Raw genomic sequence first — 14,771 nt, 5'->3', positions numbered from 1 at the left:
AAGTGAGGAGGAAATAGCGAAGATCAAATAGCAGTTACCATAATGGCTATTATTTTGCTTATATTTGAATGCATTTGGGGTAGTAGTACAATACTTATCTACCCAGGAAAGAAGAGTTATGGCAGGTATAGCAACAATACTGGTTTTGGAAAATCCAAATCACCGTATTTGGATAACAGGTCTCCAATTTTCATTGTAAGAGCATTTCTTGAAAAAAAAGGAAGCATTTGTATAATAAAGATCATGTGCTCTATAGCAGTGCAAGAACTCTGAAAAATTGGTAGTATTGCTGTAATTATGATAAAAAAATCTTAATCAGTTTTGCAAACTTCATTTATTTGAGTGATGGGTGTCTCCTTGTGAGATCCATGTAGCTGCTTAGCTTTTCTTCCATGAACTTTGAAACAGAGGCAAACATGCTGGGTTCTGACCTTTTGAAAAATTATACATTTCAGTACTATTTGAAAAATGTATGTCTAATATTTATTAAAATAGATTTATATCTTATAAAAATATTGCTACTATATAAATCAGAAATGCTCTATCTGGACCAGAATTCAATCCCATCTACTACATTGTTTGACAGTAAACTAATTTCAGTAAGAACATTTAAGTGAAGGTTATTATGCTTTTCAATCATCATAATGAATTGATTTTTCTGAATGACCTCTCCCTAGTTAGATAATAACTTACCTGTGCATACGTATGTGTTTGACCTGGCAGATATCAGTCCACCAGCACAAGGTGTGGATCACAGACAGGTCCAAAAAGAGCTTGGTGATGTAATTGTGCGGCTACATAATCCTGTTGTGCTCACCCCTACCACAATTCAAGTGACCTGGACGGTAAGACATTTGGAAAATATATAGTAAAAGCTCTGAACTTCCTAAATTTTCCCTTAGGGAATTGTTCTGTGATATTTTAATAGCTACTTTATTTACAAGTAAATGCTATAGTTTTCTCTTGACCAGAAGCCTGTCTTAAGAACTTCTTAAAGGGCATTCTCTGAGAATTCACTTTATTTTTAGGGAGCTGGTTTGGCAGATGGCAGAAAATAATTTTGGTATTCTGACTGCTGGCAAACAACTACTTACCACTCCTACTTTCTGTTTTACTCTTTTACTTTATTTTCTTGGAAATCATCTAAAAATATATACATTGTGCTGCTGCATATTTTCTATTCATTGGATAAGAGTAAAAAAATATTTGACATTTCTACTACTATTTTACTCTAGAAAAAAAAGTAGATTGTTTTTAATTTATACCAAAGACAAAGGCTGAACTGCTTAATAATTTTTTCATTATTTGATACATGCTAACAATTATATGCAAGCTTTCATTGTTTACATTTCTGTTTTATTAGAAATTAAAAAGTAGATTGTATGTTGGAAATAATTTTTTCTGATGACTTTATTTCTCTGTGAATAATTCCCTGGGATCACATGGGGGCTTTTGATTCACCTGTGTACTTCTTTTCATGTAAAATCTATGTGTGTGTGTTTGTATGTGTGTGTGTACTCTATCTTTCATCTATGCACACTCAAACACACGTGCATACTTAGAATAAATTTGCTTTCTCTGTAAATGGAGCATACTTATCATGTTTGACTGCATGGTACTTATTTTGAGTAAATACACATAAGAATCAGCAGGAAAAAAATCTAGCGGTCTCCAAATGTCTTACTTATTATTAAAATTGTGTAAATCAGCTGGCATAAGAAAGGAGTGTCCTTTACTGATCCTATGGATCCAAACCCTCTTTCCTGTAGATATAATTTCTGCTGAGGTGCATTTTCTTCTTTTGATATTTATTTGCATTATGTCAATAATAAGTTGAGTTGCTATCCATATTTGTAAACACATGTGTAGAAGTATAGTACAATTAGATTATGTTAAAACAGTAGCATCAGAGAATAAATTATTATTAGCTAGGGCAGTAGCAATTTAGAAGATCTTGTTCTGGGAAATCCTGGTTTAGAGAGAAGAAGTGTATGTGGTCTTTTAAAAAATCCACTCAGCAATTCTACTCTTAAAGAAATAGCACTTCTTTTTTAAGCTAGCATAAAAGCCTGAAAAATGTTGAGTAACCCTAATGAATAACAGGGACTTCCAGTTGTGATGGCGCCATTAGATGGCTATTGCCAATCTACAGTACTCCTTACACTTTATATCCTGATAATTGTTGTGGCTGTCTCCTCAAGTTTAGAGAAGATCTGAGAGCTGTTAAAAACACTGTTAATATTGTAAGTAACAGAATGGATATGGCTGAAAACAAAATATCTCAAATGGAAAGTGAAAGAAATCAATGGATACATCTATAACTAAAGGTGGTTAAGATGCTTCAGGATAAGATAGGATCTATGAAATCTTATGCTTGCCTTGTCATTGAAATTCCAGAGGAGACTCAGTAACGCCAGCAAGTTCACTTTATTGGCTCTTATGGAAGATTATAAGATAAATATTGAGTTGGATCACCATGTTCCAGTTCCTCCTTTCCAGGCATCTGATAAGACCTCACTATTTATTATGGTGTTATTCAGATTTGTGTGAGGAATAAAAAATTAATTATGGCCCATATTGCACATATAACTGCATAGAGAGATAAAATGTCTCACGTTATGCTTTTCTCTCATTTTACTAAGGAAATCCATCACTACCAAAAATATTTAATACTGTGAAAAATAGCATTCAAGAGAAGAAATATCAGTACTTCAGATTTTAGCCATCTCATTTATGAAATTATCAAATGATACTCAGAATTCATTTCATAATTGTGAGGAAGCTGAAAAAAATCTTATTTAAGATCCTGTTAAAATAAGACTTTTTTCCTTCTTTGTTCAGACATTTTGCTATTTCATTCGTTCATATTCAGCCTTTAGATTTTAGTTATACACAATTTATTTCTAATTCTATATGATCTTGGATACAGGAACAGTTAAAAATTGTAATTTTTTCCCCAGTTTTTTTCCCCCTTCTTTTTTTCCTTCTCCTCTTCATCCTCATTTTCCTCCTCTTTCTGGACCTTCTATATATTTGATTATATGGATTCCTTCCAGTTAGGTTTCAGGCTAGGATACATTACTAAGGCAACTTTGGTCACACCTGTAGATGACCTGTGGTGGATCTGGCAGCTATCCTTCTGTCATTGACTTCTTGACAGCCTTTGATTCTATCAATCATGATATCCTTCTGAACCTTATTAGAGGTTTGGGAATTGGGAACACTGTTTTGCAGTGGTTCTCCTCCTTCCTCCAGGGACAATTCTAGTCAGTGTTGATAGGGGAGAGCAGTCTAATTCTAGACCCCTGTTTTGCAGGTGCTACAGGGCTGTCTCCTCTCCTCTTTACTATGTACATGAAGCCACAGGGAAAGGTCATCCATTGACATGGGGTTGTACATCTCTGCCTCTGGATGCACAACCAAAGCTGTCATGGTTCTGTTCCAATGTCTGAAGGCTGTAACTTTAACAGGAAGGATGTTATTTAAAAGACATCAGAGGTGTGCCTTTTCTGTAGCAGACACTGCCTTTTGAAACAGTTTTCTCCCAATATATGTTTGGCTCTGACCTTGCAGGCCTTCAGAAAGCGGTTAAGATCTGGCTTTTTCCTCAGACCTTTGCATCAGGATGAATAGAGTCCCTGTTGGTTGAATTACAGTATATTTTACTGCTGGACTTCATTTTATTGTTTGCTGTAGCTGGATTTAATGCTAGGTGCTGTTTTCTTTGGTGTTTTGCATTTTTTTTAATGTAATATAAAGGGATACTACATAGAGCCCTTTGTCTTTGCTCACTGTTTTCAATATTAATATCAACTTGTAGTATTTTTGTAACATGTAATGGTACATTATTGTGATCTCTTGCTAAATGCAGATAAATCTTAACAAAGTTAGATGGGAACTGAACTTGAGAAGGAAATCAATTGCACAGGATGAACTACTTTTATTGAGATTGGCTACAATAACAAAATCAGGGTTTAAAAATATTTCAGCCTCCAATGCCTAGGTAGTAATAACGACTTGATTAATTCTTATTTTCTCATTCTTTCATATCTAAAGTTAACACATGTGATATGAATTCTATTATAATTTCAGAATGTCCCCCCTCAAGGCTTATTACTGTAGCTGATTACAAAAAAAAAAAAAATGAATACCAGAGAAATGTTTTGCTTACCCCACAATGTTTTTTTTTTCATGTTTTGAAATCATTTTCAAAGCATGTACAGCTCTTGAGTAGGATGGTTGGTCTCAAGTGCTACCTCTAGCCTTAAAAAAAAAAAAAAAAAAAAGGCATAGTGTTTCAGAGAAGAAATTAAGCTCTTATCCTGAATAGTATTTTATTTTCAAAAGTTGCTGAAATACTATTCTGTTTTCAAAATCTTATTCCATTATACCCAACCAGAAATCCAAGCAAAAATGTAATGAAGCTACATTCAGTTCTTCATATTCTGTAAAGGAAAGGTGATTTATAAAGCCATCCAGAAGAGGAAACACATATGCTTTTTCTGAAACACTGCCTGGATTTCTGCTTACCTTTTCTTTTATGGTGCCTGTCTTAAGAAACAACTTCCCAGCCCAGATTCGTATGACAGTTGGATGTTCCTGACCCTGCTGGCTTTTCCCCAGGCATTAGGGCCAGGATGTCATTCGGACCTTGGTGTGTGCATCTTTCCTTTTGTTATTAGAGAGATTCTTAAGGTGCCTAGCATAGTTGTTCTTTTAAATGGGTTCTGTTTGTTTATTGTGATTTTGTCTTTATATCATCTTGTTCAGCCAGAATTGTGCTGGTTAAGATGGGTGGCCATCTAAATTTGTTAAATAAATAAATCAAACAAACAAACAAACAAATAAATAAATGTGATGAAACCTATGACTTAGCAGGCATAAGAAAACTGCTAAACTACTTTCTCGGACTCTCACTGCAGCACATTTTGTCATTTGCTGCAAATGTTAGTTTCAATAAACTGGTAAGCGGACTGTTTCCAGATATACCGCACATATAACATATTTAACTGAAAGACAATACTTGGGTTGCAAGCCATAATTTATGTTTTCTATCTAACTTCATCCATTGAGATTAGGGTAGAATAACAAATCTTTGGAAAAGCATTTATAACTTTGAGATCAATTTTCCACTACAACCACCGATCCAATAAAATGTAATAATAGTTATATTTTCATGCTGAGCATTGTCAGTGATGCTTTTTGGCTGTCTTATGTTCTTCATCCTTCTGTATTCAGTTTGCCAGAAGCAATACTTGAAATGAAAAAAAAAATGTTTTTGTAGGTGTCTGAGCAGCATATACTGTATTGGACATTATATACTGCTACATCAATTTGTTTTACAAAGTAAATTTAATAGAGTAATTAATTCATTGAGAACAGAAATGGGCAGCCATAATTATGAAATTTGCAAGCTGGCTTGAGAATAATTTTGTCCCAGCTGCCTTTAAGCTATGCAAGGCCAACATTCTGAGAACATTGTTTTATGGAACTCAGTTGTGTATTATAAGTTTCAATCTTTCATTGTATACAGTCTAAATTTCTAAAAATAATAGTATGCATCACTCACTCAACCTCCAATGTTCTAATGTGATTACAATTGGGCTGCATCTCTTTACATGATAGATCTGAATCCGCTTTGGGAAATCAAATAGATCAAGTTCTGATGTATGGTGGTCTGTCAATACCAGCCTTAATAAAACCTTAGCAGAATTCAAGCAGAGGATGTTCAATCAGATAAGGCCAAAATTTCCCATCTTTATTATAGTAGAATCATCCCCTCATCCTGGACTCTCCCTAGGTGTTTGTTCATTTGTTTTTTATGATCATGCATGTTTCACATAGAAAGCTTTTTTCTCTGGCTTGAATCAGGGCAACAACTGGAGGAGATTTCAGTCTCTCATATGAAAGTCATATTTGTATATGTTCAAGTGGAGAGGTTGAATCCATATCTCATCTAAAGTGTCCACTATATATGCAATGGCAATCAGAACTCAGAACTCCAGTTACTAGAATTTTTAATACCCTCAGAACAAGGAGATCACTGCTTTCCTTTTAAATTAATTATTTTTTAGATGTATCAAGGGCAGTGGTGAAACTTCTATCTGTAGTTTATAGAAATCAGCTGGTGCATTCCTCACAGTTTTGGTTTGGTTTGGTTTGGTTTGGTTTTTTGTTTTGTTTTGTTTTGTTTTGGCTTTCATATATATATTCCTCCTATTTTTTCCACAACAACAACCCTGTGAGCTGAGTTGGGCTGAGAGAGAATGACTGGCCCAAAGTCACCCAGCTGGCTTTTCTTTCTATTCAGGGAGCCACTGAGACTGACTGACTGGCTCACTCACTGTCTGTCTGTCTGTCTGTTTATATCTGTCTATCTATCTAAATACTAAGCCACATGAGACAAGAAAATTAAAATGAAACAAAGCTGAAACTACTTTACACCAACACCATTCACTATACCTCTCCATACTTTTCTTTCTTTCCTTGTAAAGCATGCTTGCTTTCATCACATCCATACACTACTTCAAATATTCCCTTTAGTTCTACAAAGTGCAAACCTCTCTCTTTTTCAGGATATCATCAGCTCCAACCAAATCTCACCTTAATATAATAAAGTGGGCATAAGTATGTACTCATATATTTTCACTTATTTCATTCATTTTTATTTCAAATGAACTAGCAGACCTCTAGGAATTCTATGACCCCTCACCCTAGACTCCTCTTCACCACCTATCTGGTGTACACCCACTGCCAGTCCACTGGTGTCTTTCTGCCTTGCCTGTAAAGCAGCATCTTCAGGACTTAACTGATAAGTCTGCTTCATCTGTCCCAAATCTCTCATCTCTGTGCTCCACAGTCTCCATCCACCATCAGTCTGAATAGTGATATTGGCCTCAATCCCATCCAGAAGTTCACTTCCTTGTCCTTATCATATCTATCTCTTTCAGTGCAAGCTTGAGTCATCCATACTCTTCTTCTCCACTATTTCTCTATCTTCCATTCACACTGGCACCATCTTTAGCCAGAGTGAGTGAGAGAGAGAGAGAGACTATAAGAGTTAAACCATGTCTTAGTCTTGGGCCATGTTGCCTTTCTCCTGAAATCCAACACAACTGAGACATACTTTCATAATTAATGTCTAGTTCCCAGATAAGTCCAGGTTCCTTTTCTGTGATGTGATAAGACACTTAATTCACTTAATTCACCAGGGGCAGAGATGCATAATTGGATATTGTCAGCATATGATGATATCCTACCCTATGGGAACAGATAAGCTCGCCCAGCAGCCTCATGTAGATGTTGAATAGGAGAGGGGAGAGCAAGGAAACCTGTAGCACCCCATGTAGTAGAGGCTGAGGGCAGGATCTCTCCTGCCCAATCACCACTGACTGGAATCGACCCTGGAGAAAGAGGTTAACCAGCATAGCACTGTGCTGCCCACCCCCAATCCTCTGAGCCAATCCATAAGGATACCATAGTCAATAGTATCATAAGTGCTAAGAGGTCAAGTAGGGCTAAGATGAATGTACAACTCCCATCCTGCCTACACCAGAAATCATCCAAAAACGCAACCAATACTGTTTCCATCCCATGCCCAGGTCTGCATCCTGACTGAAATGGATCCAGATAATCTGCTTCATCCAATGCCCTCTGGGGCTGTTGTGGAACCACCTTCTCCAGCACCTTTCCCAAAAAGGGGAGGTTAGATAACTGGATGGAAATTGTCCAATATGGTGGGATCCAGTGATGGCTTCTTGAGGAAGGGGTGAACCAAGGCCTCTTTAAGAGGCAAAGGAACAATCCCCTCACTCAAAGAATTAACTACCTCTAGAATTCACTCACATAATACTTCCCAGGCTATTTTCACAAGCCAGGAGTGGCATAGATCTAAAGAGCAGGTGGCTGAACTTACAGTCCTAAAGACCCTGTCCACTTCCTCAAGTCCAATACGTTCAAACCATTCCCAGATAACTGGGCAAGACTCCACCCCAGACATCTCCTCTGCATCTGCAACAAGGCCAGTGTCCAACTGCAAGTGAATGTAAGCAATTTTGCCTGACAGATGCTGAGCAAATCCTCTGTACACCCCTGCAAAAGGGCTTGGCTCTTAACCCAAGAGGGCTTGTGTCACCCAAAATAGGACTGCATGGTGGCAATGTGTGGATACAATAAGGGCAGAGAAGTACTGCCACTTTGCCATCCTTACCACCACAAGGTAGGCATTAATAGTGGTTCTAACCCATGTTTGGTTGAGTTTGTCCTTGGTTGAGCACCAGCAATGCTCTAAATGTATCTTTTCTTGTTTCATCTCCCTCAACTCCTCATAAACCAACTGGAATGGCAGGATCCCCGAGAGAGGAGAAGTCACATGAGCATGATCCGATCCAATGCCCCAGCCACCCCATTATTCCAAATGGCAACCAAGGTGTCAGATGGACCATGCAGCAGACCAACAGGAACAACCCTGAACTCCCTCTTAAATCCATCTGGGTCCATCAGTCACTGGGGATGGACTGATCTAATGCATCCAGCCTCCCTGCAGTGGATAGTGGCACTAGAGAATCCTATGAAAATCAGGGCATGATCTGACCATGACATGGGAGACACCAAGAGCTGCCCCAAATTCAGATCACAAAGCCACTGCTCCAACAGGAACACCTGTGTCAGGCTCTGGATGACTTGGGATAGACCCATGGCCATCATGGTGGCCATGAACTAATGAGCCAGCTCAGACCCCACACCTAGAAAAGGCAGATTGAAGTCCCCCAAGACCATAAGTCTAGGGAACTCCACTGCCAACCCAGAATTGGAGTCAAGGAGCTGAGGCAAGGAGGTTGCTATGCAGCAGGGAGGCTGGTACAACAGCAACAATCCCAACTGATCCCTAGAGCCCAACTTAATGAACAGGGTCTCATATCTGGTGATCTGTGGTACAGTGCTCCTGAAAGCCATAAGGGATTCCTGGATGACAAAATAACCACTTACGGCAATAAACATTTAAATTATACTTAAAAAAGGGGGGGGGGATCACATACCCTCTGAATAAAGTAAACAATTCCTAGATCAGCTGCTTCTGATTAATTTGTACCTTCCACTCTGAAGGCTAGGTACAAAAGCTTACTCTTAATTGCTTTCCAAAAAGAGAGGGAGGAAGCCGTTCAAATGGAAAATAGCATTGAGCCCTACTAGCTTCTCATCAACCATCCCTAGAACAAGAAGGTTGAAGATTGGCTGATAGTTCTCCAAAATGACTAGATTAAGGGTTAGTCTCTTAAGATTATGTTTTTATAATGGTCAGTAAATATGTTTTGACTGTGCTCAGGTTTATTTTTGCTTTATAAGCAAAGTTCTTTCTGATTTTTCATTGAGTGATTTAATATTCCTATTAACACACTGTTTCCATATTTCACTACTTTAAACAGAACACAACTATTTATCTGAGATCTTTAAGATTTTGGTTTCCAACCTCCACAAAATTCATTTTAAAGCTCTAAAATACTTTTTACCATTTCTTCTGATATCTGCCCTTCTTACGCCAGCAGTCTAGGTAGCTCAAACTGCAATCTCAAAAACCAATTTTATTCTGTTGACACTATTTACAGAACCAGTAATTCACTTGAAATACAGTATGCCTGTTTCCTTTTATGGCCTTTTTACTGAATACTAAGGTTGATATGACTTACCTCAGACCTTTAGTTTCCTTTGTAAATCCTCAAGGTTCATGGTAATACAACTATAGATGTTCTTTGCAGTAATGTGTGTCTGTACATGTATTAATGGGAAGGGATATCAGTGGATGTGATACGTTTTGAAGGTTGTTCTGTGACAATCCTGGCAACTGGAAGAGAGTGTGGTTTATGAGCAGATGGTCCTGTCATCATACATTTATTTTGCTTTCCCACAGTACTGAGTCATCAATAACCACAATATTCTTTGTATTTTGCAGGACACAGTTACAAACCACTCTGTGCTTTAGGGGGTCTACCATTCTGTTGCCTGTTCTGCAGTGTTCCTACTTCTCCTCCTGAAGGCTCAAAGCCTGTTTTTTCTGAGTGCTTGAAAAATGTTTTTCAGTTCCAGTAGGGCAGAATCTATTGCTTCTGTTTATCTCCTCCATTGGGGTTGCTGTTTTGTTTCTTTGTTTTTCTTTATTGGGGGTTCCTTGTACAGTCAGTTCCTCTTTTTTTTTTTTTTTTAAATCTGATCGATTTCCATCTTGTTTCATCAGCCGAACTGCGGCCACTTGCTGCTCCAGTTCTTTTAGTTTTGATGCAAATACATGTCTAATTGTTCTTTGGCAGGATCTCAAAACTGCAGGTCATCCTTTCAATTAATCTTCACTTTTATTTCTTTATATACCACCGGTAGAAAAGCATATATTTTATATTTTATCTTGTTTGTTTCTCAGGTTCTGAAGTTAATTAACTACAATCTATCAAATTAGATTCTTTGTTAGGGTTTCTTACATTTCTGTGGCAGTTTGTACTGGCAAATACCTGTTCACTTAGTAGAATAACTGTAATTACTTATTGTAATTTATACAACTTCAGAAATATTTTGTCTCTTGAGATGAAGATTGTTGGGTTTATCATTTAAAATAGATAGGGCTACCCAATAACTCTGGTCATTGTTTCCTACAATTTGGCTATTTAAGAAACAAATCAGATATATATTTAATCACACTACTATATTTTCTCTGCTTTAATTTTCTATCTCTCTTTATGCACAGATAATTCAGTAGAAGTATATACTCTGAAGTTAAAATTTTACATTGCCCTGTTATATCACAGGAATGTTTTATAATTCCAAACATTCATCAGTAACCTAAATACTATGTAGGGAAAAGGTAACTCTTACTTATATTTTATTATTGCATCATGGATGTAATACCTTGGATCACAATATAGTAATTTCATATGACGTACTATGCAGAAAAACTGAAAATGTGTTTTGTAATAACTGCTAGGTTCATAGAGTCTTATGTCCATAAAACATTTAATTAATGAAACTCAAATGTGTATAAAAACAATTTGTCCTGATTTACAGACTCTTTCATTTGAAAGCAGCTGCTTAATGTTCTTCTGAAAAACACAGCTTGATTCCTTCAGTATTAACAAGCTATTATTGTGAATTATGTCCTTCTTTCAATGCGTAAATTCCCCTAAAGTGTATCTAGAGAAGTTTATAAAATGCAAGCTTAATGTTATTGTAACATATGCTGTAAGGTTTTTAACAATGGCAGTTTTGATTAAATGTGTTTATGCCTAGATCTCATAAATCTGGTTTCAGTTTCTTGTTTAGTCTATTGTATGTATGTGTTCTTCCTGTCGTAAGAACTTGATTCTTCATTAAAAAAAAAATGAACAGTGTAAAGAGATTTTAATAGAGGCAATTGATGTTGGAAAGATAGTTTAGTTCTAACCTTGCACTTCTTCTTGATATTGGCCAAACCAATATAACACTAAATAAATAAATAAAGTAAATAAAAACTTTAATGGACTTAGAAAGCTGTCAGGAATGAAAGAGATTGTATTTGTGAAATCTTGATTTATAAAATAGAATTAACCAGCCAGTCAGATACCTAAACAGATAGCCTGAATATGACTCTTACATAATTCTGACTGATAACTGCACAAGCACATTTATTGCTCCTAGAAATAATGGTGACATTTGTGTAAACACCTCTATAGCTTGGTTCCATTACTTGTTAATAATAAAATGAGAAAGTTCTTCATTGAAGTGTGTAAATATGACAAGTATGGGTGATGTATTTCAAAAACAGCTGAGGAGACTTTGGACAGGAGGCACACCTTGAGCCATATAGATTCTTGGACATGGTTACCTTTCTCCCTCCCACTTCCTTTTCAATCACAATAAAGGTAGTATTACTGGATTCTTTTTCTTGTTTCGTTTTAGAATTTGGGAGGAGGATCTCTTTTTTCCCTTCTATGTCCCCTTGGTCTTGTAAAAAAAAATTTTCCCCCTTCAGTTTATTCTCCATATGTTGTTCACTTTTTGTCATATGAGTTGCCAACTATGTTTCCTTCAAGGTCTTCAGACTTGTGGCCATGCCACCTAATACCAGGCATTGTTTCTGTCTGCACTTCCATACATTTCTTAAACAGGATTAGTACAATCAGTCCTTTTGCCTTCAGGCTCTCAAAACATTGGGAGAAAGCACTCCTGCCTCAGGCCTGTCTACTGTTTCCATTTCCAACCAGTTTACTCCCAGTCTGTTATAATAAAAAAGGAACAATTAGAGAAGACACATGAAACTATCAACATCTTCAAAGGAATAAAATTCACCAGAGAGGAAGAAAACAACAACACACTATGCTTCCTGGATAATCCTCATCAGCAGAGAAAACAACAGCAAATTAGAAACCCAGGTCTATCAGAAGACAACCTACACTAATCAAGTACTCCATTACCAAAGTAACAACCCAACCTCCCACAAGAGGAGCACAATGCACTGCAGCAACCCAGAATAGCAGAAAAAGGAAACAGACCACCTATAAAACATCTTCCAACAAAATGGATATCCATGCAACTTTATCAAAAAGTGCCTGGCCGCTGAACCTACTTCATTCAACACAACCAACACAAGCTATGAAAAGGATAACACTGCCATACATCAGAAACATCTCAAAAACTACCAACAGACTATTACAACCATGTGGCATCTCCATAGCACACAAACCAAATGAAGCCCTCCAAAACATCTTAAGCAAACCAAAGGACCCAGTAGGCCAAGAAGAAAAAACAGGAGTCATCTACAACATACAGTGTAAAGATTATAGCAACCACTATGTAGGACAGACAGGCAGAAGGCTGGCAGAGCGCATCCATGAACACCAACTAGCAGTCAGAAGACATGATGAAAACTCCTTAATCTCACAACACATGGACAGACTTAACCATAGTTCAACTGGGAAACTGTTAGCATCTTAGACTAAGCTAAATCCAAAAATGTGAGGGAATTCCTGGAAGCTTGGTATTCAGATAAGACAGCCATCAACAGGCACATAGAGATGAACAATATCTACGCACTATTCAAAAGAGACAATAAAAAGGAAAAAAAAGAACAGAACATCTCCCCACCAGCAATCATCACACAGATAAGCAGACTAACACCAAGATTATTACTAGACATACAATCAACAGTAAACAATAGCCTAATCAAGGAACTACCAAAGGGAAAAAAATAAAACCCACACCCCCAACCAACACTGGCAGGGCATGCCGCTGTATATAAACAGAGAGCAAACCCCATTCCATTCTACCACTGAAGATGTTACCTAGCTGGGTAACGAAACGTTTGCAGAAAACAGCCAAGCTCAGAGAACCCCAAGGACTCCACAGTTTGCTCCTTGTTCATTTGTCAATTAACTGCAGATTTTGGCTCTTAAGATGTCTTCTGTAGTCTTTTTATCAAAACTGACCTTTCAGAACTGATAGCTCTGACTAATCCAACAACGGCAGGTTACTCTCTTGACCCTTTACAGTAGAAGGGAGTAGGGGAGTGGAGAGGAGCAACATTCAAACTTGTTATCACTTGTATTAACCTCCTTCTCTAGAACTTTTCAATGGTATAGGTTTGTGACCTTTGTCTATAACACCTCTAGTGAATTTATTGGTAATTAGTAATTAATCACAACAAAGAATACTCATGTACTCCACTTTGATGATGACTTATTCCATTGAATATTACTTTTGCTGGAGAGATTAGAGAGTCTTCTCCTACAGTGTTCTTAACAGTCAACACCATGCTCATTGATCTCAGTCCTGATCACCATTATTTAGTGGTCCCGGCATCCCCACTATCCTCCTATTCAAATTATAGATATTTTGTTCATAGGTATTAGGCAAAACTTCATATTCGTCTTCCAGATTCCCATCCAAGAATGCATGGCTATATTCTTCCTTCAAGATGACTAAATATGGATCTTTTCATTTATAACTTTGTCACTTAGCTAGATTCTCAATCATATGAAGAAAACTTTTTATTCCACTGATTGACTGATTATGTGCCGTCAAGTCATTTTCGACTTCTAGTGACCACATAAATATTATATTTATGTTTACCACGTAAATACAATATTATTCCACTACACACTGACTATTATAGTTCTTCTTTAAAGGAAGTCTGGTTTGCCATATCAGACTTGAAAGCATAATTAAAATTTTCAACCATCTTATAAAGTGTTTCTTCTTTTACAAACATTTTATTAGCTTTGCTTACCATTCCCATTTTGGCACTGATTGCTCACACTTTCCTGTAGGAGGTTCATTCCCTTTCAAAAAATAAAATTCAATACCCCCCCCCACACTCACACACAACCCCCAGCACCACCCCCACCCCCACACAAATTCTGATAGAAATGTAACCTTTTCCCTGGGAAAGTTGAGTTTCATAGACATATGACCGTGTATTTTGGGCCTTTTGAAAGACATGCAAAACAATGTCAAGGAACTGTATTTTAACATGGGAGGGTCTATCCCATTTTAAAAAGAGATAGTTTGTCTCATACCAGAAGATGAAGACTGCCACTCATAATTAGCATCAATACATCAACTACCTCCACCTTGGTACTGACCACAATCTTTTCTTTCTTTGAGGCCACAGAGAGTTTTTCTTAGCACTTTTGTATGATCCATTTCTTTCCAAGAATTCCTATACTACTTCCATGTTTTGCTCTAACAAAAAAATAACTGATATTCATAAATGTCAGCATTGATTCTAATGAGTCATTGACTGCACCTCTTTT

General features: G+C 37.0%; 1 protein-coding gene across 9 annotated transcripts in view; it reads left to right on the top strand.

The window, feature by feature from the left end:
- The window catches only part of ROBO2 (roundabout guidance receptor 2), a 599,875-nt gene that overhangs the window by 489,434 nt on the left and 95,670 nt on the right, over positions 1-14,771 (top strand). For all 9 annotated transcript variants that reach the window (XM_088144588.1, XM_088144583.1, XM_088144586.1 and 6 more), the window contains one exon: positions 724-845. In XM_088144588.1, coding sequence (XP_088000714.1) covers positions 724-845 — 122 coding nt within the window. The remainder of the gene's footprint in view (positions 1-723; positions 846-14,771) is intronic.

Source organism: Python bivittatus, unplaced genomic scaffold, assembly GCF_059951505.1.
Source record: "Python bivittatus isolate LINGU-HERP-01145 unplaced genomic scaffold, Pbiv_v1 ctg000350_np1212, whole genome shotgun sequence".
Taxonomy (NCBI): Eukaryota; Metazoa; Chordata; class Lepidosauria; order Squamata; family Pythonidae; genus Python; species Python bivittatus.
Note: the sequence above shows the minus strand (reverse complement) of the source record. Positions and strands in the feature narration are given on the sequence as shown.